Below are 25920 nucleotides of genomic sequence, written 5' to 3' on the forward strand. Positions count from 1 at the left end.
ACAAGGTTTATTTCAAAGTCTTCAACAATTTTTCTTTATCATCGGTAGATAACATCTTGATAACTTCAGATAATCCATCAATAGCATTGTCATGGTCGCTTCTGATCTTTTTAGCTAAGTCTTGAGCGAATGACTCTAATTTCAAACCCTTTAGTTTATCGTCCAAAGTTTTGTAGTTTTCTTCAATCCATGTTGCGACTTGCCTATCATCTTCATGGTCCACTGAAGCAGGGTACCACGATCTAATTCTTGCGATCTTTTCTAATCTTGATGCTTCGCCTACCTGATGGCTCAACCTTTTAATCAAATATTCTTCGTTCAATCTTCTTCTCAATCTCCAGAAGAAGAAACGACGTGCCTCGGTCCATTCCAGTTCCTTAGAAATAACACCCTTGGCCACCATACGTGAAGACCTATCGTGCAAATCAGCAAATTGAAGACTGATTTGTCCGTAAATTGGCAATAGTTCTCTCTCACGATCAGCTAATTGCTTGGATATTTGCTGATGTACTTCTGGAGCCAAACTCTTGTTGGATAATTGAGATCTCAATTCTCTGTACTTGTCATCCAATCTGTTCATGGTGTCCAGCAATTTTTCTCTACGGAACTTGATACCAACCATACCTTGTGGTTCCAAAACACCAGCTCTAGCGTTGACGTCGGCATACATTTCCATTTGGTCAGCGTTGATAGTTGGATCGACAACAACCCATGAACCACCTCTTAGTTCACCGGTAGGTGGGATATAGATAATAATTGGTTGTTTGTAATCCACCAATGCGTCAACAATAAACGAACCATACTTCAAGACTTCGTTGAACATATCACGTTGACCACCAGAGAAACCTCTCCAGTTGGCCAAAATCATCATTGGCAATTGTTCACCGTTGTTAAAGTCATTGATAGCTTGAGCAGTCTTGAAGGCGGAGTTTGGATGCCAAACTTGACCAGGTTCTTGAATTAATGTTTCAGCACTATTTGGATTAGCTGGATCAGCAGGAATCAAGTTCTCGACAGTTCTTGTTTCAACACCAATAACACCCAGTGGAATACCACCAAGACGGGCTCTACCAACGACAACACCTTTGGCCCATCCTGACAAAGTTTCAAAGAAAGACCCTTTATCAAACAAACCATATTCAAATCCACTTTCAGTCTCACGACCTTCAATCATCCATCTTACATCGTAAGTTTCATCATTAGTTGGAGTGAAATCAACTGGTCTATCCCATGTGTCTTTAGTTTCCAAGATAGGAACTGGCATATTACGCTTGGCTGGAACATAAGACATCCATTCAACAATCTTCTCTACACCAGCTAAATCGTCAACAGCAGTCAAATGTGAAACACCGTTGTTATACATGATTTGAGTACCACCCAATTGTAAGTTAGAAGTATAAACTTCTCTACCCAGCATTTTGTTGATTGCAGGAGCACCAGTTAAAATAATTGGCTGGCCTTCGACCTGAATAGCTCTTTGACCCAAACGAACCAAATAAGCACCGATACCGACGGATCTACAAGTGACTAAGGTGATAGTGAAGATATCGTGGTAAGCCCTTGACGTTGCACCAGCAATTAAACCAGATCCACGTAGACATTCGACACCTAACCCATCTTCAGAACCAATAATTGTCTTGATGACAAATCTTTCTTCACCGTTTATAACAGTACGTTCAGTGAGAACAGAATTTTCTTTGTCAAATTTCTTTAAAGTTTCCATACCTTCACTTGTTAAGTATAAGTATTGGAAGCCCTTGTCCGGATTGGCAGCATCATTCCATGCAACTTGAAATAGTGGAACAATCTCTTCAGCCATACCAATTCTGGCACCTGAGTTTGCAGCCAAGTAAATTCTTGGGATACCACGCTTTCTAGCATATTCAGTAACCTTATTGAAGAATTCGTCTTCTTGTGGACCAAAGGAACCGATCTTGAATGTGATATCGTTAGCAACAACAACAAATTGACGGCCTCTTGGATATTCAGGAGTCTTTACAGTAATCTTAAAGGCAACCATACCAATAGCGTTGGCACCAGGTTCTCTTTCCACCTCAGTTAATTCGCCGTTTTCATCTTCAATCAACTCGTTGGAAATAAAGAAATCATCTGTTAACTTAACATCTGCAGAGAAATTTTTCCATTGGGATGACGATGCTTGGCGGAATAATTCTGGGAAGTCATAGACATATGTGGTACCCATCAAGTGTGCCTTATAACGTTTTGGTTGCAACCATTCCTTAACAGGGTAAGGAGTAGCAATAGGTCTTAAATGCATGGATCCAGGTTTACCCAAAGACTTAAATACCCATTCACCTTTTGCGTTCTTGACTTCGGTGTACATTTCTGTTTTGATAACATAACCAGAAACGTTATTGATCAAGGCACGCAATGGTACTGGGGCACCTGTTTGAGGATCTTTGATGATGATTCTAATTTCGGCAGAAGAAACACGCAATCTCAACAATCTCTTACCAAATCTTTCTAAGAAACCACCGAAGGCGGCTTCGACATCTTCTGGAGAGATATCAAACACCGCAATGAAGTTGATGAAGATATGATTCAAATCAGAATTTGAAGTGTCGGTGACTTCTAAATTATCCAATATATCACTCATCAATCTGTTAGCTTCAGAAGTCAGATATTCTTGAATAGAAATGTCATCACGGATATGACCCGTTCTAATAATACCTCTTGTAAAGAATCTCTTATCCAATGGAGAAGTCTTACTAACAGCTTCGTAGACATGGATGTTTCTATTATCAGTGAAAATTGGTTTAATGTTGAAGTTGGACAATCTTCCTAATTCCAGTTGGAAGGCCAAAGCCGGCTCAATGTGACGAATTGTTTCATTTTCGTTATAATTTGGACCGTTAAAAGTATAATACTTTGGATAAGACCCATCTTTAAAACCGAACATAAATGTGATACGACGGATAGAAGCATTGATTAATTCCTGCTTATTCAAATCCAAAATTTCTCTCAACCTTACCAAAATTTCCTCTTCAGATTCGAAACCTTCTGTAGAAGCAACACAAACATTAGCAACATTACTCAACGATGCGGAGCTACCAGAACGATCAGGAGCAGGTCCGTTAGAAGAAGATTGGTGACGAGGAATAACTTCCAAACTTTGTGACAAAATTTCATCAACATCATCTAAATGATCCACAGCCATCAAAATACCTTCTCTTAACGGAGATGACTGACTGTTTGCAACATATGACAAATCTGAAACAGAAACAGCCCTGTTCATACCCATTTTAGATTTAACAGTTGGAAAGGTGGAGAACGCAGCTGAAGGTAGTTGGAATTTCCATTCAACAATTGGAACTGTGACACCTTCGTGAACTCTAATATCTCCTATGGTGTAAGCACGATAAGCACGACGAATATAGACTTGAGCAGCTGCAGCAGTCACAACTGGGTCTTGATGGGTTAGGAATTGAAGTAAAACATCGAACACAACGTAATTAGAATCGATCAAGTCCTTCAAGATATTCAAATCTGGTTCAGAGCGCTTTGGATTGGATGAGCCATAGGCAACCTTCACAACAGAGGATTTTAAGATATGTTCAATTTGTTCAGTTCTTTCCTTGACCGAAGGTAAAGCGCCTTGAATCAAAATTTCTCTTGCTTGTAGAGCGACCTTAGCGGTAGCCTTAGATTCTAGTTCAACAATATGTTGTAGAGGAGTAGAGAAAATGGCAGAAACTTTAGAAGATAACTTGCACAATGGTTGATAATGTTTCAAGATAGCTAGGATCAGGTTATTCTTCGCTGAAACTTTCGAATGAGACAAAACAGTTAGCGCAACTTTATCTAGATCTTTAGGGTTTTCATCACGCAATTTCAGAATGATATTTTCCTCACGAACATTTGGACCATTGAATAACTTTTCAACTTCGTAATATTCTTCCAAGAAATGGACAAATATAGAATGTTCATGGGCTTCTAACCCGTTAGAGTACTTATGAGCAATATCCGCCAATGGTTCCACGACGGCGCCCAGCAATTTGTCGGGGTTGTATTCAGGATTCTTCACGGCCATATCAATCAATTTACTTAATTGTCTAGCTGGGAAAACAGCACCACGTCTCAAAGAACGTGCAACTAACTCTTCCATTTGTTCATCTAGCTTAGCAGGCAATCTTGAATGTAAAGCAGAGATGTGTAGTTTCCATTCTGAGTAAGGCAGTTTTGGATTTCTCAAAACCTCTATCAATTGTTGCAAGGAAGCGTTCATAATAACTTGGTTGTCATAACCCTTCAAAATGTTTTCCAAAGTAGACACTAATGACTTGAATTTATAGGCAGGTTTGGTTCCTTCGATAACTGGAGAACCAAAATCTGGCAGCATACCTTCAAATGGTAGAGCGTGCTTGACCTTGGATGGATCGTCAAGAGTCATAATAGCCATGATATCACCTGCAACAATGGTAGAACCAGGTTGCTTTAATAACTGGACGATACCATTTTCTTGAGAAACCAAAGGCATTTGCATTTTCATAACTTCAATTTCTGCATATGGTTGGCCCTTGATAATGTGTTCACCATTTTCCACCAAGAATTTAACCAATTTACCAGGGGATGGAGTACGCAACTGGGTTGGATCGTTTTCAACTTCCAACAAAGTAGTCATAGAGTCAACGGATAATCTTGTAGCAGCAACTTCTTCTTTCCAATAGATGGTATGCGATTTACCGCCTATGGCAATCAAAAGACCACCATCAGATAGTTGACGCAGTATGATATCACATTTAGAACCATTGATAAATAATGTGTAACGGTCATTACCGGATTTAGCTACGGTGAACTTGTATCTTTTACCCTCATGGATAAAATCTACAGGGAACATAGTTTGCAGTAGGTCTTTAGATAGAACTTGTCCCTTTTGTAAGGATTCGATATACTTGTGGCGGGCTTCTTCAGATGCTAAGAAAGCCTTTGTAGCGGCACCGCAAATGACGGCAAGAGTTGGATCAGGCTTTTCAGCGGTCATTTTATGAGTAATCAAATCGTCCAACCAACCGGTGGTAATAGTGTTATCCTCGAAATCTTCAGTTTCCAAAAGTTTGATCAAGTATTCCACAGTAGTTCTGAAATCACCCCTAATGGACAATTCCTTCAGGGCAACAACCATGTGTTTCCTGGAAGCTTGTCTATTTTCACCAAAAGCAAAAATATGGCCGAACTGAGAGTCCGAAAAGGAGTGAATATTACCATTGTTACCCACGGAGAAGTAACCCCAAACATTAGAGGAAGAACGGAAGTTTAGTTCATGCAAAGTACCACCCGATGGCTTGAATCCATCGTTTGGATCTTCTGATGTGATACGACAAGCGGTACAATGACCCTTTGGAATAGGTCTTCTTTGTTTCTTGGTGGCATCTTGAGTTTTGAATTCGAAATCGATTTCTGAGGCAGAATGAGGATTCATACCATATAAAGTTCTAATGTCACTTATTCTATGCATAGGGATACCCATAGCGATTTGTAATTGAGCTGCAGGTAAGTTAACACCGGAGACCATTTCCGTTGTTGGATGCTCGACTTGTAATCTTGGGTTCAATTCTAAAAAGTAGAATTTTCCATCATCATGAGAATATAGATACTCCACGGTACCGGCAGAGACATAACCGACTAGTTTCCCCAGTCTGACGGCAGCCTTTTCCATCTCGTGAAATGTTTCAGCCTTGGCAATTGTAACTGGTGCTTCTTCGATAATTTTTTGATGACGTCTCTGAACGGAACAGTCTCTACCGAACAAGGAAATATTTGTACCGTACTGATCTGCTAGCAGTTGAACTTCCAAGTGACGCGCTCTACCGGCCAACTTCATGATGAAAATGGGGGAGCCTGGAATTTCGTTGGCTGCCTGGTGGTATAAAGCGATGAAATCTTCTTCACGTTCAACTTGTCTGATACCTTTACCACCACCACCTTCGGATGCCTTAATCATGACAGGAAAACCAATACGCTTGGCCTTTTGTAAACCATCTTCAGGAGAGGTACAACAACCCTTTTGATAGATGTCATCGTCGACAGAGACCAGACCGGTTTTCTCGTCCACGTGAACGGTGTCAACACCGGTACCAGACCATGGAATACATGGGACTTTAGCACTTTGAGCGACAATGGTAGAGGAGATTTTATCACCTAAAGACCTCATGGCGTTACCTGGAGGCCCAATAAAGATGACTTTCCTCTTAGACTGGGACAATTTTTCAGGCAATAGTGGATTCTCGGAGGCGTGACCCCAGCCAGCCCATACGGCGTCTACGTCTGCTCTTTCGGCGATGTCTACGATCAAGTCTACGTTAGCGTAGTTGTTATTATTAGTACCACCTGGCACTTCAATGTATTGATCGGCCATACGGATATATTCTGCGTTGGCCTCCAGATCTTCTGGGGTGGCCATGGCGACGAATTGGACGGTTCTGTCATCGCCGAACGTCTCGTATGCCCATTTTCTGACGGATCTAATTTCTTTCACGGCGGCAATACCATTATTTGCTATCAGGATCTTGGATATGACCGTGTGACCACCGTGACTCTTAACAAAGTCCCTTAACGGGGACTCCTCTAGTTTATCTACTGTATTGAGGCCAATGAAATGACCTGGAAGTTCTGTATGTCTTTCTGAGTAGTTTGTAATTTCGTACTCCATCTTCTGTGGAGAAGACTCGAATAAGCTTTCTTCGCTCATGGTAGAAACTTGATTTTTTCTAATTTTCTGCGCTGTTTCGGGAACGGAAAAAAATTAAGCTAGAAGACGAATCGGTTATTATACTATTATATTTGTATAGTATAGTAGCGTGTCGTATCGTATCGTGTCGTATCGTATCGTATCGTTAAAAGAAAATACACGAATAAATAATAATATGTGGAGAAGAAAAAGGGAAGTTTCTTGTCTCTTGCTCTGAATCTGAATTCCAATTCAAGTTCAAATTGTTCTCTAGTTTATTGTCCAAAAATAAGGATGAAGCGGGAGGGAAGGGCAGAGGGAAAAGTTCGTATAGTAGAATGAATAAACTTTTATAAACACATGCACCGATCACTCACAGAGGATAAAAAAATGGCACAACAAATATATATATATAGATGCAAATGGCGATTGCAAATTAGGGAATTGGCTTTGTTGTTTTTTATCTTCAGGTAAACTGTACGAAAGGGATAAAAAGAGTAGAATAAGGAAAGGAAAATTGAAGAGAGCAGAACAATTGTAGAACCGATAACAATTGTGACAGTGATTGTGCTAGGCTATACTGTGCCAGAATACGACTGGGAGTGCTGTTCTTCTTATATATCTTGGCGCTGATTGAGCGTATAGCCTAGTTCACCAAGCAGTAGAGAGAGTGGCAATGAGCGGTTGAATTTCGACTGCGACTTGTTGGCACAACGCGCGCGCGGCCGGGCCATGTGAAGATTTTAACGGGCGCAACGATTCGGTGGGCAGTGGAAATTGTTGGGCGTTGTTCAACAAGATGAAGCATTCCCCTTTGGATAACGTCAACGCATATCGGGCCAACCTACAGGCAATGAGCGAAAGCGACTGAAGCCGAGAGATGTGCCCGGAGTTTGTTGTTCTTGTTCTTGTTCTTGTTCTTGTTCTTCTTGACGGATGATACTAGTCGCAGTCGTGGTGACTCTGGAGGGCGTAACGGCCGTGATGCGGCCTGAGCTCACTGTGACGTCGATGCATGCGCGGGTTCGTTGCGTTCAGGCCTGACGGGCGATTCCCCACCAAGTATAAGTGTCATGATATACGCGGCACCTGAGCAGCACATTAGGTCCCAATTCAACCCAACATATATAATGGTTCTGTATGGGTATTTTAAGTGTGCAAACAAAATGTGAGTTACCCGGCTGTTTGCTAGTCGCTGCGTACGAACTGGCTTGCTAAAGCTGGGTAAAAATAATTTAATCGCAAAAGGAAGAAAAGGAAATCGACGATTCATTGAAAAAAAGAGAAAATACTGAAAAAAAAAAGACACCGACAAAAAAAAGAGAGAAAGGAACCTTTACGTAGAGCAAAAGGGAAACATTTGTTGCGTTTAATTAATAGAAATAATAGGTTATTGCATTCGCCCTCCATTGCAGAAAAAAAAAAAAAAAAGACCATTTTCCTCTTCTACTCTCTTTGCCTGTACATACTACACGTTATAGCGTTAACAAAAGCAGATAGAAAAAAAAAAAATAACCAAGATAATATAGGTATACTTGTTTAACAGATCACACACAATCATGTCGTGGCTTTTTGGAGATAAGACACCTACCGATGATGCGAATGCTGCCGTGGGCGGCCAAGATACAACCAAGCCTAAGGAACTATCGTTGAAGCAGAGTTTAGGTTTCGAGCCAAACATCAATAACATAATATCAGGTCCTGGTGGAATGCATGTCGACACCGCTAGGCTGCATCCTTTGGCTGGTCTAGACAAGGGTGTGGAGTATTTAGATCTGGAAGAAGAACAACTATCCTCGTTAGAAGGCTCACAGGGTCTGATCCCTTCCCGTGGGTGGACCGATGACCTATGTTACGGTACCGGTGCCGTCTACCTGCTGGGACTTGGTATCGGAGGGTTTTCTGGTATGATGCAGGGTCTGCAGAATATTCCGCCCAATAGTCCCGGAAAATTGCAATTGAACACCGTCCTGAATCACATTACTAAGAGAGGTCCCTTCTTAGGTAATAATGCGGGGATTCTCGCGTTGAGCTACAATATCATCAATTCTACAATAGATGCACTAAGAGGCAAACATGACACCGCGGGCTCCATTGGCGCTGGGGCCCTCACGGGCGCTTTGTTCAAGTCTTCAAAAGGTTTGAAACCCATGGGTTATTCCTCGGCAATGGTGGCCGCTGCGTGCGCCGTCTGGTGTAGTGTCAAGAAAAGACTACTTGAAAAATGAGCAACACAAGAACCTACTCTCTCTCTCTCTTTCTCTCTCTCTCTCCCTCTTCGCTTTTCCCCCATGCACTGATGGCGCTTGTATATAGCATTTGAAAAATAATAGTACGTAACGCAGAAAACAAACCAATGAAAGTAGAAACCCGGAGAAAAGATCTAAAAAAACAAAAAAAAAAGATGGAAAGAGCGCATGTATGTGTAGATATGTACATATATACAACTACTTGTATGTTATTTGCCTTTTGTACTGTTAAGCTATTGTTTTCGATGGCCAATTAAAGTAAAACAAACCGCTCACTCTCGGGTATTTCCCGAAACTGTCAGAGCCGTCCCGGCCCACCGATTCGCCCGGCAAGACCTGCTTGGAAGCAGCACAAAGCCCTGCGGCCTCTGTACACCTCACGCTAAATAGCTGCTAACGATCAACACCTGACCGAGATAACAGCAGCAAAGAACCCGCAAAAAACTGCGCCGTCTAGGCCTCAACCCTTGCTTCCTACAACCAAACAATGGTAAAATATACAAAAAAAAGAAAAGAATGCTCTTTCTTATTTCCCTTTTAACCTAACCATCTTTTGTTTTTTGTCGTTTAACCTGGAAAGAATGTTCTATTATATAAACACTCTTTACTACGTCTTTAGCTTGAAAAAACTCTTGACAAGTGCACCGATACTCACCAACATCGCACAATGAAGATTTTAACCCAAGACGAAATTGAAGCTCATCGCTCACATACGCTAAAAGGTGGTATTGAAGGTGCCCTTGCCGGATTTGCAATCTCTGCTATAATTTTCAAAGTCCTACCAAGAAGGTACCCAAAATTCAAGCCTTCGACTCTAACATGGTCCATAAAAACCGCCCTTTGGATCACCCCTCCCACGGTCTTGACTGCTATATGTGCGGAGGAGGCCTCGAACAATTTCGACGCTACAATGTACGGATCCGGTTCCTCCTCGGAAGACGCACTAGATGAGCACAGAAGATGGAAGAGTTTGAGTACAAAGGACAAGTTTGTCGAAGGTCTATCTAATAACAAGTATAAGATCATCACCGGTGCCTGGGCCGCTTCGCTGTATGGGTCGTGGGTAATCGTGAACAAAGACCCCATCATGACCAAAGCTCAGAAGATCGTGCAGGCAAGAATGTACGCTCAATTCATTACCGTCGGGCTGCTGCTGGCCTCCGTTGGTTTGAGCATGTACGAGAATAAGTTACATCCTAACAAACAAAAGGTCAACGAAATGCGCCGCTGGGAAAACGCACTGAGGGTCGCCGAAGAGGAAGAGAGACTCGAGAAAGAGGGAAGAAGGACCGGCTACGTTTCTAACGAAGAAAGAATAAACTCCAAGATCTTCAAGTCGTAAACCTCGTCGGTTTATCTGCCTCAACTTTATTTCCGCTCCTCGTCTTTTATAAAATTCCTTTCATCAATACATCTATATATTCGAATATATAGATAAACCAATACAAAAACATACTGAAATTTTTTGAAAACAACTAAAACTATTCATTGCAGTTACACGTGAATGCTAAACTTTATATCGCTCTTGTCGGTCCCGCGGAGTTAACATTTAACGGCTTCTCGCGCAATAACCGGAAAAATTCCAACAGTTTCTTTGTAATATTATTAAGCCTTCTTTTTTCCCGGAATCTATAAGAGGGGACGAAAATTAGCCGCTATTAATTCTGGTATTGCCACCTAGACAAGAAGTAAACAGACACATTACGTTAGCAAAAGCAACAATAACAAACACAACCATGGACAAGAAGAAGGATCTACTGGAGAACGAACAATTTCTCCGCATCCAAAAGCTCAACGCTGCCGATGCGGGCAAAAGACAATCTATAACAGTGGACGACGAGGGCGAACTATATGGGTTAGACACCTCCGGCAACTCACCAGCCAATGAACACACAGCTACCACAATTACACAGAATCACAGCGTGGTGGCCTCAAACGGAGACGTCGCATTCATCCCAGGAACTGCTACCGAAGGCAATACAGAGATTGTAACTGAAGAAGTGATTGAGACCGATGATAACATGTTCAAGACCCATGTGAAGACTTTAAGCTCCAAAGAGAAGGCACGGTATAGGCAAGGGTCCTCTAACTTTATATCGTATTTCGATGATATGTCATTTGAACACAGGCCCAGTATATTAGATGGGTCAGTTAACGAGCCCTTCAAGACCAAATTCGTGGGACCTACTTTAGAAAAGGAGATCAGAAGAAGGGAGAAAGAGCTAATGGCCATGCGCAAAAATTTACACCACCGCAAGTCCTCCCCAGATGCTGTCGACTCAGTAGGGAAAAATGATGGCGCCGCCCCAACTACTGTTCCAACTGCCGCCACCTCAGAAACGGTGGTCACCGTTGAAACCACCATAATTTCATCCAATTTCTCCGGGTTGTACGTGGCGTTTTGGATGGCTATTGCATTTGGTGCTGTCAAGGCTTTAATAGACTATTATTACCAGCATAATGGTAGCTTCAAGGATTCGGAGATCTTGAAATTTATGACTACGAATTTGTTCACTGTGGCATCCGTAGATCTTTTGATGTATTTGAGCACTTATTTTGTCGTTGGAATACAATACTTATGCAAGTGGGGGGTCTTGAAATGGGGCACTACCGGCTGGATCTTCACCTCAATTTACGAGTTTTTGTTTGTTATCTTCTACATGTATTTAACAGAAAACATCCTAAAACTACACTGGCTGTCCAAGATCTTCCTTTTTTTGCATTCTTTAGTTTTATTGATGAAAATGCATTCTTTCGCCTTCTACAATGGCTATCTATGGGGTATAAAGGAAGAACTACAATTTTCCAAAAGCGCTCTTGCCAAATACAAGGATTCTATAAATGATCCAAAAGTTATTGGTGCTCTTGAGAAAAGCTGTGAGTTTTGTAGTTTTGAATTGAGCTCTCAGTCTTTAAGCGACCAAACTCAAAAATTCCCCAACAATATCAGTGCAAAAAGCTTTTTTTGGTTCACCATGTTTCCAACCCTAATTTACCAAATTGAATATCCAAGAACTAAGGAAATCAGATGGAGCTACGTATTAGAAAAGATCTGCGCCATCTTCGGTACCATTTTCTTAATGATGATAGATGCTCAAATCTTGATGTATCCTGTAGCAATGAGAGCATTGGCTGTGCGCAATTCTGAATGGACTGGTATATTGGATAGATTATTGAAATGGGTTGGATTGCTCGTTGATATCGTCCCAGGGTTTATCGTGATGTACATCTTGGACTTCTATTTGATTTGGGATGCCATTTTGAACTGTGTGGCTGAATTGACAAGATTTGGCGACAGATATTTCTACGGTGACTGGTGGAATTGTGTTAGTTGGGCAGACTTCAGTAGAATTTGGAACATCCCAGTGCATAAGTTTTTGTTAAGACATGTTTACCATAGTTCAATGAGTTCATTCAAATTGAACAAGAGTCAAGCAACTTTGATGACCTTTTTCTTAAGTTCCGTCGTTCATGAATTAGCAATGTACGTTATCTTCAAGAAATTGAGGTTTTACTTGTTCTTCTTCCAAATGCTGCAAATGCCATTAGTAGCTTTAACAAATACTAAATTCATGAGGAACAGAACCATAATCGGAAATGTTATTTTCTGGCTCGGTATCTGCATGGGACCAAGTGTCATGTGTACGTTGTACTTGACATTCTAAGGCATCCTGCAACTGTTCTGTGGAGCTATTAAATCTTTATAGTAAATTTTTTTTTACTTTTTTTTTTTTTTTTTTTTTTTTTTATTATTTACAAGCGTCTATATATTTTCTATTATAGAATATTGTCATTTATTACATTGGTTCATCTGTAAATCTCATCAAACGGTCTCGTATCGGCGAAGCAACTGTCCCAAACTTCATCTACAATTTTTGCTGCATGTTCTTTGCTTTGGCAGTTGGGGTTCCCCGAAACACTAATTATTGCCCTCCTTCTAACACAATCTTGGTGTCCCCTTGCCACATGGAATCCTGTCCTAAACCCTCTTCTCTTGAACTCTTCCCAAAACCTGCATTCCCCACTTAACGAAGAGGCTCTGATTTCAGAACATGCATGATGCTTCAGATTTAACCAATCTATTTGCCATTTTAGATCATCGAAATAATGAATTAATTCATGCGAAAGCGTATCCTCTAAATGCCACTTATCACGTAACCTGTTCTGGCACAATAGGATTCCCAATTCAGGATGAAAGCCACCGCCCTTCCAGTCGGGACAGTAATCGCAGATGATCTTCGAATCGTCGAATTTACTGTCGCTACCCTTATTAAGTTTCGTAATAGCTTGTACCATAAAGCGAACTGTGGGAGAGTATTTAAGCATCCAATCTCGATACTCATAACATTTCAGACATTCCTTTTTTAGTTCTCGAGCTTTAGAGTCGTCTTCGTATCGAGTTTTCTCCTCCGGTGTCAAGCCTATACCAGTCTTGTACTGCATGGTCCGTCTCCACCACTCAAACCCAGCATTATCCCCACTGCTATTCATATCGTGCCAAAAAAAAAAAAAATTCGGTACTATCAGCTTTCCTTGGTTTTGGTTGTACAAATTATGCCTTACTCTTCTGATCATTTTGATATTAGAACTCTTATTTTTCTTATTTGTTCGCATCGTCATAAATGATAATTGGCGAAAACGCGCCAAAAAGTGAAAAAGTGAGAACTACTTGAAAAAAAAAAGTTTGATATTATAGGTATTATTGCTCAAATAGGTACGATATTGTTGTAGGCATAAAAATTAGATTAGCAGAACCCTTTTCCATTTCATTAACATGTCTAGTTCAATATTTGGCCCACTTACGGGTTTTTTGGAGCGTGTCAATTCACTCAATGCGCCCTACCAAGCATTATCATATGACGAACAAAAGGCCATGACTATTTGGCAAAGAGTCAAATTCTACAACTGGACTTTTGAATTGTGTGCTCTAGGTGTGTTGTTCTTGGTTTATGCTTTCTACAAATTTGGTAACTCCGTTAATTTGAAGCGCGGAAATCAGATTTTCCAATCTTTGCATTCATTTTTGGCCAACGACTTAAAGTTCTCCCGTGTAGGGTTCAATATCAATGATTCCAAAATCTTTACAGTGGAACACCAAAATACATGGTTCTCTTCTTTTGCTACCGGTAGATCCGCCATCAAGAGCATCAACCTAAACCTTCATCTGGTAGCCCGTAGCAACCCTTTCTCTATGTGTCTAGAGTACCTGCTTGGATTTTTTTTTGCAAGTTTGAAAAGTAAGCAATTGGAAGAATTTATGGAGATCGTGATCAGGCCAAATGGTATTTTAGTTACTAGTGAATCTGCTCATCCTAACAAGAATGCGCATGAAATTTTGACCAAATTTAGATTTGTCACTTCTATTGTTAACAAAGAATTCATGAATCAAGCTAGAACTGAAAACTATTTCCTGTCTATTGCACACACTAGTGAAAACGATAAACTACCAAATAACTTCGTCTACATGTCCGATGTTAATCAATTATCAGGGTTCATGTTTCATTACTCCAAGCCCTATGAGGTTTTGTCCCAAGCTGGTAATCTTTTGAAATATATAAGTTTCACCGATTTGCCTGTCAACCCGCCACGCGATGATAAAGAATGGGAATCTTCAATTGAACCAAAGGCTATCATTCGTTGCGCTGTTCCCCAAAATGAGAATGAATTGAAGTTGTTAAACCAAATTATTTCCTTAGTCGTAGAAATCTACGATGGGTTCACTCAAGATTTAGTCCAACAGTCTCCAAACTTATTCATTACCAACGACATCTTGAAAAGAACTACCAACTTGCGTCAGCAAGAACTGAACAAGATCAAAAAGTTTATGAAAGAAACTGAATTGGAATTGGCAAAGGAGAAGAAATTAGAATTGGAAAAAGCCAAAAGACGTCAATTGAAGGCCTCTGGTCAACAAGAAAAGGTAGATCAAAAAATGAAAGAGAAAAGAGAAAGACGTCTCAAAAACAAGCAAAGAACAAGATTTCAGTAAGAACCACTTTGTTCTTCTTTCCTCCTTATAATTTTCTGAACCTCTTCAGTTTTTGTATACGAACGTTTTCCATGTATCCATACATTTAAATAGTAAGTATGTAAATTGGTATGTGGTGTTTTGAATTGCGATGTTGCCTATATACAAGATTGTACGCTATCTGAATACATACTCTTTACCAATCAAATGTCAAGACCGGGGATCTTAACCTCTTCGATAGTAATCCCAGAATCCAATAATCCCTTCTTTTCCTCTTTTGGCTTCTCTTCTTTCTTGTGGCCAAAAACAGATTCTTTACGTAACTCCATGTTCTTTTGAACTTCCGTTTCATGGCGTTTAGAGAGCTGTTGATGGTCTTCCTCTAGCTTTGCCTCAAGTGTTTGGTATTGTTTTAACAGTTCCGTATTTATGTCGTGTTCTTCGCTGAGTATGTATTTTGCACCATTGAAGTTATGTAAATAGTTTCTCATTAAAGATGGTTTGACATTTGCAACTTGTCCTTTATATAATTGAAATCGCGGGAAATCCTTCAGGACTTGAACCTTGACCCTGTGGGTTCTCTTTGTCAGAGCGCTCAGACACACCTGGGTGCAATGTAGCATCTTTGGTCGACCTGTTTCGTTCGTTATTTAGTTAGCCTTTTATATTCCTTACGGTATAACGTAACTTAACTGCCCTTTGAGTTTGCTTTTTCATCGGAAAGAACAAATGAACTAAAAACTTGCAATAATAAACAAAAAAAATACAAAATAACGTGGATGTATTAAACCAAAAACAAAATAAGACAACTCTAAAGCTGTCAAACAGAGATCTAACGGATTGAACCATGTCCAAAGTAATGAAACCCAGCAACGGAAAAGGTTCTAGAAAGAGTTCAAAAGCAGCCACACCTGATACTAAAAATTTCTTTCATGCAAAGAAAAAGGATCCGGTGAACCAAGATAAAGCAAATAATGCTTCTCAAATTACGCCAACAGTGCCACATTCTCATCCATCAGATATGGTTATCCCTGACCATTTAGCCGAATTGATTCCTGAGCTGTATTCTTTCCAACAACTGGTGGATTCCGAGAAAAGATTAGATCATTTTATTCATCTGCGAAACTTACATATGAAGCGAATGGTTGCGCAGTGGGAGAGGTCAAAGCTATCCCAAGAGTTTCTTTATCCTCATTTAAATTTTCCAAATGTAAAATTTCTCCGAATCTTCATTTCAAATGTTAGTGAAAACCAACCCTGGCAAATGGACACAAACAATGAGGCTGACCTTATGGCACTGGAGAATGCCACTTGGACGATGAGAATCGAAGGTCGATTATTGGACAATGTGCAAGCTAATGATCCAGCAAGAGAAAAATTTAGCTCATTCATAGAATCGATAGTGGTAGACTTCAAAAATAAGGAAAACGATAATGTGCCATCGACTAAATTTAATGCGGCCCCTGAAGAAAATGCCACCGAAGGACCCAGTGATAAGAAATTGAACTTAAACTTACCGTTACAATTTTCACTGCCGAATGGTGACAACTCTACTACGACTAATACCGACCAAAATAATGCCACGATGGGGGAGGAGACTGCCAAAAAGGATATGAGTTCTACAACTCCAAAACTAGAATCAGTGAAATGGCAGTATGACCCGAATAATCCTGTAGACTTCGATGGTCTCGATATTAAGAGGGTAGGGTCTGAAAATGTAGAATGCACTATAAGCATCCTGCGAAAATCATCCCCAGAAGAGCCATTTATGAGCTACTCTCCACAACTAACCGCAATAATAGGATTGAAGAGCGGTACATCACATGATGCAATATTTTCCATATATAAATACATCCATTTAAATGAATTGCTTACCAATGATGAGTCTGCATTCGAAAATTTGATGGGCAACAGGAACAATCACAATAGCAACACCAGTACTAGTAAGATGCTTGATGCAGCCTCCAGTCAAGTTTCTATTGTAAAATTAGACACTCAGCTTATTACCTTATTACCCAGCAGTCTTAAAGAATCTTCTCCAGATACAATGAAATTAACGGATTTACTGTCCCTTATTAATAGTACTCACCTGCTCCCATTACAGCCAATTGAAATTGATTACACAGTACGCGTTGATAAAGCTTCCACTTATGGTGAGTTGGTTCTTGATATTGAAGTACCTGATGTCAACGCTCTAAAATTCAATAATACACAAAGAGAAAGTCAAATTGGGGCTGCTGAATTGAATGAAAATGCCAGGGAATTGGAACAAATCAAACCCAAGATAGCTTTACAGGACAAAGAAATAACGTCCGTTCTCTCGAATCTACACGAGAGCAACAAACGATACCGTTTCTTCAAGAAAATTAGTGAGGACCCAGTTAAAGCATTAAATGAATGCATTGCTTCTACCTCGAATGCTTTGAAAGTTTTATCGGGAGATGAGGGCTATAATGAAGATATGGTAAGGCGGGCTAACTTTTACAAGGAAAATGAAGCTATGTTGCGCGAGAATATAGAAGTCATATTATCAAATGGACGAATGTAGGCTTCTTTACATTGATACACAATAGACTGAAGATTTATGTAGTTTTCTTTGTATATAAACTCTAGATAGGAAAAGAAAGGTCACCATTCATTTATAATAATTAAAGACGAACAGACAATGCTGATTTGTTTATAGCGCCTACAAGTAATGGCGGCTGTCTGATTCCATTGTCTCTTTCTAAGAAAAGCGCTGAAAATTTTCTACTGGAAATTTCAGAATATGAAAAAGTAGTAGAGATGAGGGCCACTTAAACACAATAAGCATATAAGGAACCAAGGGAAAAGCAACAAATGAGTGCTAACAATGGTGTCACTGGCAAACTCTCTAGTAGAGTCATGAATATGAAGTTTATGAAATTTGGTAAGACGGATGACGAAGAGAGTTCCAACTCCAATACGCCGTCTAATATCAACTCAGATGTGGAACCTATAGAGCAGAAAGGTAAACTCTTTGGTCTGGATGACTCAGCGTGGGACCTCAATAGCTACAAAGATGATTTAAAAAAAATTTCAGGTAAGGAGAAGAAAAAGGTGAAAAGAGTAGTATATAAGAAGCGACCCAATCTCATAATCTCCAACGTTGGTTACAGTGAACTGCGAAAACCTGAGGGTGTGATAAGTGGGAGAAAAACCTTTGGCGATAATTCTGATGATAGTGGTTCCAGGAAGAGAAAGTTTGATGAAGGCGAACAAAATGAAGACGAGAAAAGGGATGCTAAGGATAAGGAATTTACAGGGAGCCAAGACGATGGAGAGGATGAATATGACCTAGATAAATTATTTAAGGATAGCATCAAAAAGAAAAAGACCAACCATAATGGTAAAAATAAAAATAGAAATTCAAAAAAGTAGCGCAGACAATGCACCAGCAGAAGTACGTATTCGTATATAATAATGAGAACATAATATAAAGCATTGTGTAGTATTTTTTTCGTATTTGTCATAAACCATAAGGACTGCCGTCCTTTCTATTACGCTCAATTCCAAAACATATACAAAAACATGTAAATACACCACTTCTAATTTATCAGATAAATCTCTATCATCAATATCATTGAGATCGTTTTTGTATCTTTGCGTTTTTTTTCATAGCTTGAGTGTCGTCACTCTCCTTTTCGCTACTTCATTATTGCTACCTCATAACTTTCTCTCAAGCTCAAGCATCATCTATTTCTCGAAAAGTTGCGTTGGTGATCTCAAACTCTGCCCCTCCAGTATTAATAATGTTACTTTCAGTACATAAGACTTCAGTTCCATTCACAGAACTCGTCTCATGCACGCCATGCACTTTTATGGAATCTACGCTAGGTACAGATGTTTTTGTACCGTGGTTGCCAAACAAAGTTGTTTGATGTAAGTCTTCATCAACTACGTAGGGCGAAGAGATGGTGTCTCTTTTCGTTAGAAAATTGTCCTTCGCGTAATTGAAAAGCATGGAATGCAAATTGTGCTTATAGGAGAACTGTAAAATGTAAGAAAGCAGCACAATAAGGATGAAGTTGGTGAAAAATTTAGAGATTTTTTGTTTCATTGAGGTGTAGTTGGCGTAGTTAAGCGGTAATTTTATTATGTGGATAGTGTTGGCTGCCGAAACACTCGCCACATATGTAGAGTCCGGAGAGATAGTGACCTCTGTAATGGCAAAACTATGAGCTTGTTTGAATATTTTAGACATTGACAGGTCTTTTAGTTTCACAAGAGCTATGGAATTGTCATTACTTGCCAGTACCGCCAATTCACCCTTCATGTCGACATCCATAGAAGTAATCCCTTTGAATCTGTTTGTCACTTGTTTGGATCTTAATACGGAAGTGTTTCCTGATTTGATGCTTATTTTGGTCAGCACAATACCTTTCCCTTTTTTTAAAGAGGCTGCTATCAATACTGTGTCATCGGCTATGAAGTTTATTTTAGATAAACTCCAATTCTTATCAAAATCTGTTTTCCTAGCAATGCAACTTCCAGTCACTGTTGAAATCACTTCCAAGCTAGAACCGGTGATATAAGCAACAACCTTACCATCAGTGGAAAAGTGTAAATCCTTTACTTCACCCCTAGTCTCGATCTCAAACTTCTCTGTCAAGTCGCTCGGGTCAATGATTCTCATTATAGCAGGTACTTTAGATGATGCGATAGCTGCAACGGTACCTTCTCGTGAAATATAAACCAGCTTCGTGTAGTCATCCGCATTTGTAGATGCGTCAAAGTCTACACTAGTGAGGAACTCCAATTGATCATTCACTTTATCGTATTTAAATTTTCTCAAGTGCTTATTACCTTTACCTTGGGTAATCTTAGTGCTATTTTCATTGCAGCCAACCAAAATGATACCCTTGGAAGCGTCAATTGCAGTAGGAGAGTCGTCGTTGTCTTCCAATGCAAACTCGCTCAATATATGAAACTGTTCCTTCTCAGTATCTTTGGTAGGATCCACGCGCAAGACCGTCAGCTTGTTTGGTATGCCATTGTTTCCTTCTCCTCCACCGCCTGCCACAAGTAATGTGTCGTTATTCAAAAATTTTGCACCGTACGCAGGATACCCGACGTTATAACTAGCTGTCACGAACTTCATAGTGGCTCGATTGTATCTCAACCTTGTTATATATCTGTATTTCTATCACGTATCCTTCTAGGTTTCTGTACACGTTTTTGAATTTTTTGGATTTTTTTTTTTTCAACTTTTCTTTTTTCCCTCATTCTTACTCTATTGTCATCACCATTCAAGATAAAGATAATAACTAGCTTTGAGAAATTAGACCAGACGCAGTGGAAGGTTGAATACATGCCTGTGTGAGGGTGGTGCCAATGACCAGTACATTACATACGACAAAAAAAGTGCTCTCCATTCAATCACACGTCATACATGGCTACGTGGGAAACAAGGCCGCTACGTTCCCACTTCAATACAGAGGTTGGGATGTGGACGTATTGAACACAGTTCAGTTTTCTAACCACTCGGGGTACGCCCACTTCACAGGCTTCAAATGCAGCACTGAGGAGTTGGTAGACATTGTAGAGAAGGGCTTGATTGGGTCTCTTAGAATCAAGTATGATGCCGTACTTAGTGGCTATTTACCCAATGTTCAAGCCCTGCAAAAGGTAGCAGGAATAGTGGGTCAATTATGTGAGGGGAGTGAAAACGTCAAGTGGATATTAGATCCTGTACTGGGCGATAATGGAAGGCTGTACGTGGATCGAGAATGTGTTGCGGTATACCAAGACATTTTACAAAACTTCAAAATTTTTTTGGCCACACCAAATCAGTTTGAAATGGAACTGTTGGTGGGGATGTCAATTCGTACCTTAGACGACGCTAAGCAGGCATTTAAACTATTTCATAAAAAGTACCCTCGAGTAAGCCGAATAGTTGTCACTAGTCTGGAATTATCTGAATTCCTGAGCAACGACACTTACGTAGTAGCAGGGTTTGATTGCTCGGCCAGTGAAGAGATATTCTTCTATGAAATCCCCAAGATCAACGCAAAATTTAGTGGAAGTGGTGATTTAATCAGCGCCATGCTCACTGACTCGTTACTAGGCGACCGCCGCTGCACACAGCTGTCATTAAGCGCATCCTTGGGCCAAGTGCTGTGGCTCGTCACCAGTATCCTACAAAAAACGTATGATTTAAACATAGCTGAGCGGGGCCCACAAGATTCCACGATAGATATCAAGGATTTAAAGCTGATTCAGTGTAGAGACATCCTAAAGCAAGATCTCATACCCTCCATTGGCAAGCCAAAAACCATTAAAATATGATTCTTACGAAACGGTATGCTCCTTCCTCATTGGGGTGCGGCTGCTGCAGGAACCTGCCTAAATAGGAAAATACATTCCTGATTTGGAAACTGTAGGCACACGACGCGTCCCTTTGGAGAAGATCGATCCTTCTTTGGGTCTTTCAATTTGATTGGAAAAAAAATATTTAAAAAAATAGAAGAAAAATATAGAATATATAGAATATATAGAATCAACTACTGCAGTAGATAAATAAAGAAGACTATTCATATTCAGTATCACAATTGAAAGATTATTACAATTTGTATACATTGGTTCCCAATGAAGAGCTTTTTTCTTTATCTTTATGTGGCATTCATGTTTAGTTGCATAACGGCTCTGCCATTACCTGTGGATAACAAAAGGGCTTCTTCAGACTCCTTAGACCTAAAGAAAAAATACGCACCAGACCCTCCTATTACACATAATGTAAACATCGGAATTGTTTTCACAGATCCTGAAAGTTCGGAAGAAGCCGGCCGTCTCATAACAATAGACTTATACGGGACTATGGTGCCCAAGACAGTAATGACTTTTTGCCAGTATGTTGATAGTGTAAAAGATCGCCTTGCTTCCCGTCACAGTTACTCGCCAGAACGCGATTTTGATAAAATTCTACCGAATGGAGCTATAGAAGGTAGCTCCGTTTCTTCCTCCTCTATTGAAGAAACGGAAATGTTGGCTCCAAAACTCCCGGAAGAAAATCATAGTTTAATTCATGATAGGCCAGGCAGAGTTTCCATGATTAAGGACGATAAGGGTCTTAAGTTTATAATTGAGACCAGTGAGACGCCACTTGAAGGTGAAAGTGTTGTGTTTGGCCAAGTTACCGCCGGGTTAAAAGATCTGATGGATAAACTAGCTAATGTGAAAACTGACGAAAATGGCAAACCAGAGCAACCAATAACAATAGGTTACATTTCATCCCAGGAACACAGGATTCAGCATGCAAAGGAAGCTCACGAAAAGTATTTACAAAGGCTTCAAGATTACCAAAACGGCGATTTGGAGAAAGGTATTACATTGAAGAATTATTTATACCAGGGTAGTCAAAGAAAGTTAGAAGACGCAAAATATAATCAGCTTCACCATCCTTTACCAAAGATTATGCTTGGTATTTCGGTATTGTTACTTTTCTACGTTTTGGCCAAGTACAGGAAAAGAATATTCAACAGATCGTCTAAAATAGTTTCTATTAGAGAGGATTAAAATGTTTCGATCCATCCGCTTAATATTCATTCATTTTGTATCACATACATACGTATAAATATACATAACTTACCTCGTCTTTATTATGCCAACCATCATTCCAGGGTTTTACGTAACAGTTCCTCTATGGATTCCTTTTCTAGGTACTTCCCAATCAGCACAATTTTACACTCTTTATTGGATCCGTCATATTTGCCTGGAAAGACATCGTAGGTGTCGCGGACGCCTTGGATTACACGAGCAATGGGGTTCTCTCCTTCAATAAGTATCAGACCTTTAGTTCTTTGTACTTCCCAATCACGGCCGTCATCTCGGCGACGCCCTCCCAGCACTGTCATGGCTCCAAAATTCTTCCACAATAAAGGTTGCAAAAATTGCTTAATAAACTTATTATTATATTCTTCCTCGTTTTTTAATGGTCTGAAAGTAAGCATTATTGTGCCCATTCGATCATCATGAATGGTACCGTTTCCGCTACCACTATCTAAGATGTCAGATATCCGTACACTGTCGTATGCATGAATATCTAGTAAATTTTGAATCGGCGTATCACTATACTTGGTGAAGAACATCGGTGCGATAGAATTTATTTCCCGTACTCTTTCTTTTAATTGTTTGACCATTTCTGGTGAATGTTCGATAGTATCGTATTTGTTCATTATAATTCGATCAGCCATGGCTAGTTGGAAGTGTGCAATAGTCAGATTCCCCTCCAAACCAACTTTGTCACCATGCCAATGGGCATCGATGGAAATATCATCTAAGCATTTTAGTATATGCTCACAATCCAAAACCGTGATGATCCCGTCAATGTAAACGCTGCTATTCAATCCTTCGTCCTGCCAGAACATTTTCGCAATGGGGGCGGGATCTGCAATACCGGAGGTCTCTAAAAGGATATAATCGATTTTACCAGGTGAACGCTCCACCATATCTTCGATGGCTTTAACACCTATATTTTTCAACGAACAACACAGACACCCGTTACCCAAATCCAACCATTCTTGGTAGCTGTTCGATCCATTTTTAATGGTCATAGCCTTTTCGATTTCACTAGAATCTCCAAATTCATTTAAAATTACGGCAATTTTTTTATCTGCACCTTTTAATGCAATTTTTTCCAGCAACGTCGATTTACCTGATCCTAGATAGCCGGTAATAATGCTCACAGGAATACGCTTTTTCTCGTGCACATCTGTTGCGCCTGCAGAAGTGTTCTCCACTTGCTTGTTTACCCTTTCAACTTTTGCATCGCTAACAATATTTCCACCATCATACGAGACATTTTCCAAAATTTCTTGTAGATTATTTTCTTCACCTGTTACGAGGCAGGGTAGTTCACCATCTTCTTCTTCATTGAACTTGATGTTTCTCAATGCAGACATTCTTCCGCTTTAAAAGTTGAAAATTCCTCAATGAAAAGGGTGTTCTTGGCTTTACAAGCGCATTAAACATTTAATATTATATAATATTTATAATATACATGTTATTCCAATAGTGAAAAAAAAAAAAAAATGAAAATGAAAATGAAAAATTCGGCCCTTAAAAATGAACAACCTTTTACCAGCCGGCATTAAATGTCGTGGCACTTCACAGTTTATAACGCAAGGAATTTACTAATAGCAAGTGAAACCATTAACGATTAGTGTTGTTAAAAGAGTTGAATAAAGCCATTAAACAACGATTCAGTTGACAATGCGTTGGTCTGTCCTTGATACAGTGCTATTGACCGTGATTTCCTTTCATCTAATCCAAGCTCCATTCACCAAGGTGGAAGAGAGTTTTAATATTCAAGCCATTCATGATATTTTAACCTACAGCGTATTTGATATCTCCCAATATGACCACTTGAAATTTCCTGGAGTAGTCCCTAGAACATTCGTTGGTGCTGTGATTATTGCAATGCTTTCGAGACCTTATCTTTACTTGAGTTCTTTGATCCAAACTTCCAGGCCTACGTCTATAGATGTTCAATTGGTCGTTAGGGGGATTGTTGGCCTCACCAATGGGCTTTCTTTTATCTATTTAAAGAATTGTTTGCAAGATATGTTTGATGAAATCACTGAAAAGAAAAAGGAAGAAAATGAAGACAAGGATATATACATTTACGATAGCGCTGGTACATGGTTTCTTTTATTTTTAATTGGCAGTTTCCACCTCATGTTCTACAGCACTAGGACTCTGCCTAATTTTGTCATGACTCTGCCTCTAACCAACGTCGCATTGGGGTGGGTTTTATTGGGTCGTTATAATGCAGCTATATTCCTATCTGCGCTCGTGGCAATTGTATTTAGACTGGAAGTGTCAGCTCTCAGTGCTGGTATTGCTCTATTTAGCGTCATCTTCAAGAAGATTTCTTTATTCGATGCTATCAAATTCGGTATCTTTGGCTTGGGACTTGGTTCCGCCATCAGTATCACCGTTGATTCATATTTCTGGCAAGAATGGTGTCTACCTGAGGTAGATGGTTTCTTGTTCAACGTGGTTGCGGGTTACGCTTCCAAGTGGGGTGTGGAGCCAGTTACTGCTTATTTCACGCATTACTTGAGAATGATGTTTATGCCACCAACTGTTTTACTATTGAATTACTTCGGCTATAAATTAGCACCTGCAAAATTAAAAATTGTCTCACTAGCATCTCTTTTCCACATTATCGTCTTATCCTTTCAACCTCACAAAGAATGGAGATTCATCATCTACGCTGTTCCATCTATCATGTTGCTAGGTGCCACAGGAGCAGCACATCTATGGGAGAATATGAAAGTAAAAAAGATTACCAATGTTTTATGTTTGGCTATATTGCCCTTATCTATAATGACCTCCTTTTTCATTTCAATGGCGTTCTTGTATATATCAAGAATGAATTATCCAGGCGGCGAGGCTTTAACTTCTTTTAATGACATGATTGTGGAAAAAAATATTACAAACGCTACAGTTCATATCAGCATACCTCCTTGCATGACAGGTGTCACTTTATTTGGTGAATTGAACTACGGTGTGTACGGCATCAATTACGATAAGACTGAAAATACGACTTTACTGCAGGAAATGTGGCCCTCCTTTGATTTCTTGATCACCCACGAGCCAACCGCCTCTCAATTGCCATTCGAGAATAAGACTACCAACCATTGGGAGCTAGTTAACACAACAAAGATGTTTACTGGATTTGACCCAACCTACATTAAGAACTTTGTTTTCCAAGAGAGAGTGAATGTTTTGTCTCTACTCAAACAGATCATTTTCGACAAGACCCCTACCGTTTTTTTGAAAGAATTGACGGCCAATTCGATTGTTAAAAGCGATGTCTTCTTCACCTATAAGAGAATCAAACAAGATGAAAAAACTGATTGATAATAGCTAACGTCAATTCCAATAAAATATATAGCGAGCGTTTTACATTAATCCACCTCGACTAGACTTCAAATTTTCACTTTTATATCTTACCTTTATAAATTTCTGTTCTCAAAATCAAAACAATTATA

At 39.8% G+C, this 25920-nt stretch overlaps 14 protein-coding genes across 14 annotated transcripts, besides 1 other annotated feature; 9 read left to right on the plus strand and 5 right to left on the minus strand.

Moving 5' to 3' along the window:
* Positions 1–7: 7 nt before the first annotated feature.
* On the minus strand, positions 8–6709 carry ACC1 (acetyl-CoA carboxylase ACC1; the record flags this gene model as incomplete). Its single annotated transcript, NM_001183193.1, has 1 exon — positions 8–6709. One exon carries the CDS (start codon positions 6707–6709, stop codon positions 8–10), a length of 6702 nt encoding a protein of 2233 aa, NP_014413.1.
* A 329-nt stretch (positions 6710–7038) lies between these two features.
* Positions 7039–7050: a regulatory region (Upstream open reading frame (uORF) in 5' untranslated region of ACC1 gene, regulate translation).
* A 1197-nt stretch (positions 7051–8247) lies between these two features.
* On the plus strand, positions 8248–8916 carry TIM23 (protein transporter TIM23; the record flags this gene model as incomplete). Its single annotated transcript, NM_001183194.3, has 1 exon — positions 8248–8916. One exon carries the CDS (start codon positions 8248–8250, stop codon positions 8914–8916), a length of 669 nt encoding a protein of 222 aa, NP_014414.3.
* A 688-nt stretch (positions 8917–9604) lies between these two features.
* Positions 9605–10279, plus strand: RCF2 (Rcf2p; the record flags this gene model as incomplete). Its single annotated transcript, NM_001183195.1, has 1 exon — positions 9605–10279. One exon carries the CDS (start codon positions 9605–9607, stop codon positions 10277–10279), a length of 675 nt encoding a protein of 224 aa, NP_014415.1.
* A 394-nt stretch (positions 10280–10673) lies between these two features.
* Positions 10674–12602, plus strand: ARE2 (sterol acyltransferase; the record flags this gene model as incomplete). The annotated part of the gene is made up of 1 exon (NM_001183196.1): positions 10674–12602. One exon carries the CDS (start codon positions 10674–10676, stop codon positions 12600–12602), a length of 1929 nt encoding a protein of 642 aa, NP_014416.1.
* A 142-nt stretch (positions 12603–12744) lies between these two features.
* Positions 12745–13557, minus strand: ATP23 (putative metalloprotease; the record flags this gene model as incomplete). The annotated part of the gene is made up of 1 exon (NM_001183197.3): positions 12745–13557. The coding sequence occupies one exon, from the start codon at positions 13555–13557 to the stop codon at positions 12745–12747; it is 813 nt and encodes a 270-aa protein (NP_014417.3).
* A 154-nt stretch (positions 13558–13711) lies between these two features.
* Positions 13712–14926, plus strand: YNR021W (uncharacterized protein; the record flags this gene model as incomplete). The annotated part of the gene is made up of 1 exon (NM_001183198.3): positions 13712–14926. One exon carries the CDS (start codon positions 13712–13714, stop codon positions 14924–14926), a length of 1215 nt encoding a protein of 404 aa, NP_014418.3.
* Positions 14927–15108: 182 nt separating this feature from the next.
* On the minus strand, positions 15109–15528 carry MRPL50 (mitochondrial 54S ribosomal protein MRPL50; the record flags this gene model as incomplete). Its single annotated transcript, NM_001183199.1, has 1 exon — positions 15109–15528. One exon carries the CDS (start codon positions 15526–15528, stop codon positions 15109–15111), a length of 420 nt encoding a protein of 139 aa, NP_014419.1.
* Positions 15529–15752: 224 nt separating this feature from the next.
* On the plus strand, positions 15753–17453 carry SNF12 (Snf12p; the record flags this gene model as incomplete). The annotated part of the gene is made up of 1 exon (NM_001183200.1): positions 15753–17453. The coding sequence occupies one exon, from the start codon at positions 15753–15755 to the stop codon at positions 17451–17453; it is 1701 nt and encodes a 566-aa protein (NP_014420.1).
* Positions 17454–17743: 290 nt separating this feature from the next.
* Positions 17744–18304, plus strand: MPP6 (Mpp6p; the record flags this gene model as incomplete). The annotated part of the gene is made up of 1 exon (NM_001183201.3): positions 17744–18304. The coding sequence occupies one exon, from the start codon at positions 17744–17746 to the stop codon at positions 18302–18304; it is 561 nt and encodes a 186-aa protein (NP_014421.3).
* Positions 18305–18608: 304 nt separating this feature from the next.
* SEC12 (Sar family guanine nucleotide exchange factor SEC12) lies at positions 18609–20024 on the minus strand (the record flags this gene model as incomplete). Its single annotated transcript, NM_001183203.1, has 1 exon — positions 18609–20024. The coding sequence occupies one exon, from the start codon at positions 20022–20024 to the stop codon at positions 18609–18611; it is 1416 nt and encodes a 471-aa protein (NP_014423.1).
* A 233-nt stretch (positions 20025–20257) lies between these two features.
* On the plus strand, positions 20258–21211 carry BUD17 (putative pyridoxal kinase BUD17; the record flags this gene model as incomplete). Its single annotated transcript, NM_001183204.1, has 1 exon — positions 20258–21211. The coding sequence occupies one exon, from the start codon at positions 20258–20260 to the stop codon at positions 21209–21211; it is 954 nt and encodes a 317-aa protein (NP_014424.1).
* Positions 21212–21511: 300 nt separating this feature from the next.
* On the plus strand, positions 21512–22438 carry CPR8 (peptidylprolyl isomerase family protein CPR8; the record flags this gene model as incomplete). Its single annotated transcript, NM_001183205.3, has 1 exon — positions 21512–22438. One exon carries the CDS (start codon positions 21512–21514, stop codon positions 22436–22438), a length of 927 nt encoding a protein of 308 aa, NP_014425.3.
* Positions 22439–22533: 95 nt separating this feature from the next.
* On the minus strand, positions 22534–23823 carry ZNG1 (GTP-dependent zinc transferase; the record flags this gene model as incomplete). Its single annotated transcript, NM_001183206.3, has 1 exon — positions 22534–23823. The coding sequence occupies one exon, from the start codon at positions 23821–23823 to the stop codon at positions 22534–22536; it is 1290 nt and encodes a 429-aa protein (NP_014426.3).
* A 310-nt stretch (positions 23824–24133) lies between these two features.
* On the plus strand, positions 24134–25789 carry ALG12 (dolichyl-P-Man:Man(7)GlcNAc(2)-PP-dolichol alpha-1,6-mannosyltransferase; the record flags this gene model as incomplete). The annotated part of the gene is made up of 1 exon (NM_001183207.1): positions 24134–25789. The coding sequence occupies one exon, from the start codon at positions 24134–24136 to the stop codon at positions 25787–25789; it is 1656 nt and encodes a 551-aa protein (NP_014427.1).
* Between the last annotated feature and the right edge of the window lie 131 nt (positions 25790–25920).

This window comes from Saccharomyces cerevisiae, chromosome XIV (assembly GCF_000146045.2).
Source record: "Saccharomyces cerevisiae S288C chromosome XIV, complete sequence".
Lineage (NCBI taxonomy): Eukaryota > Fungi > Ascomycota > Saccharomycetes > Saccharomycetales > Saccharomycetaceae > Saccharomyces > Saccharomyces cerevisiae.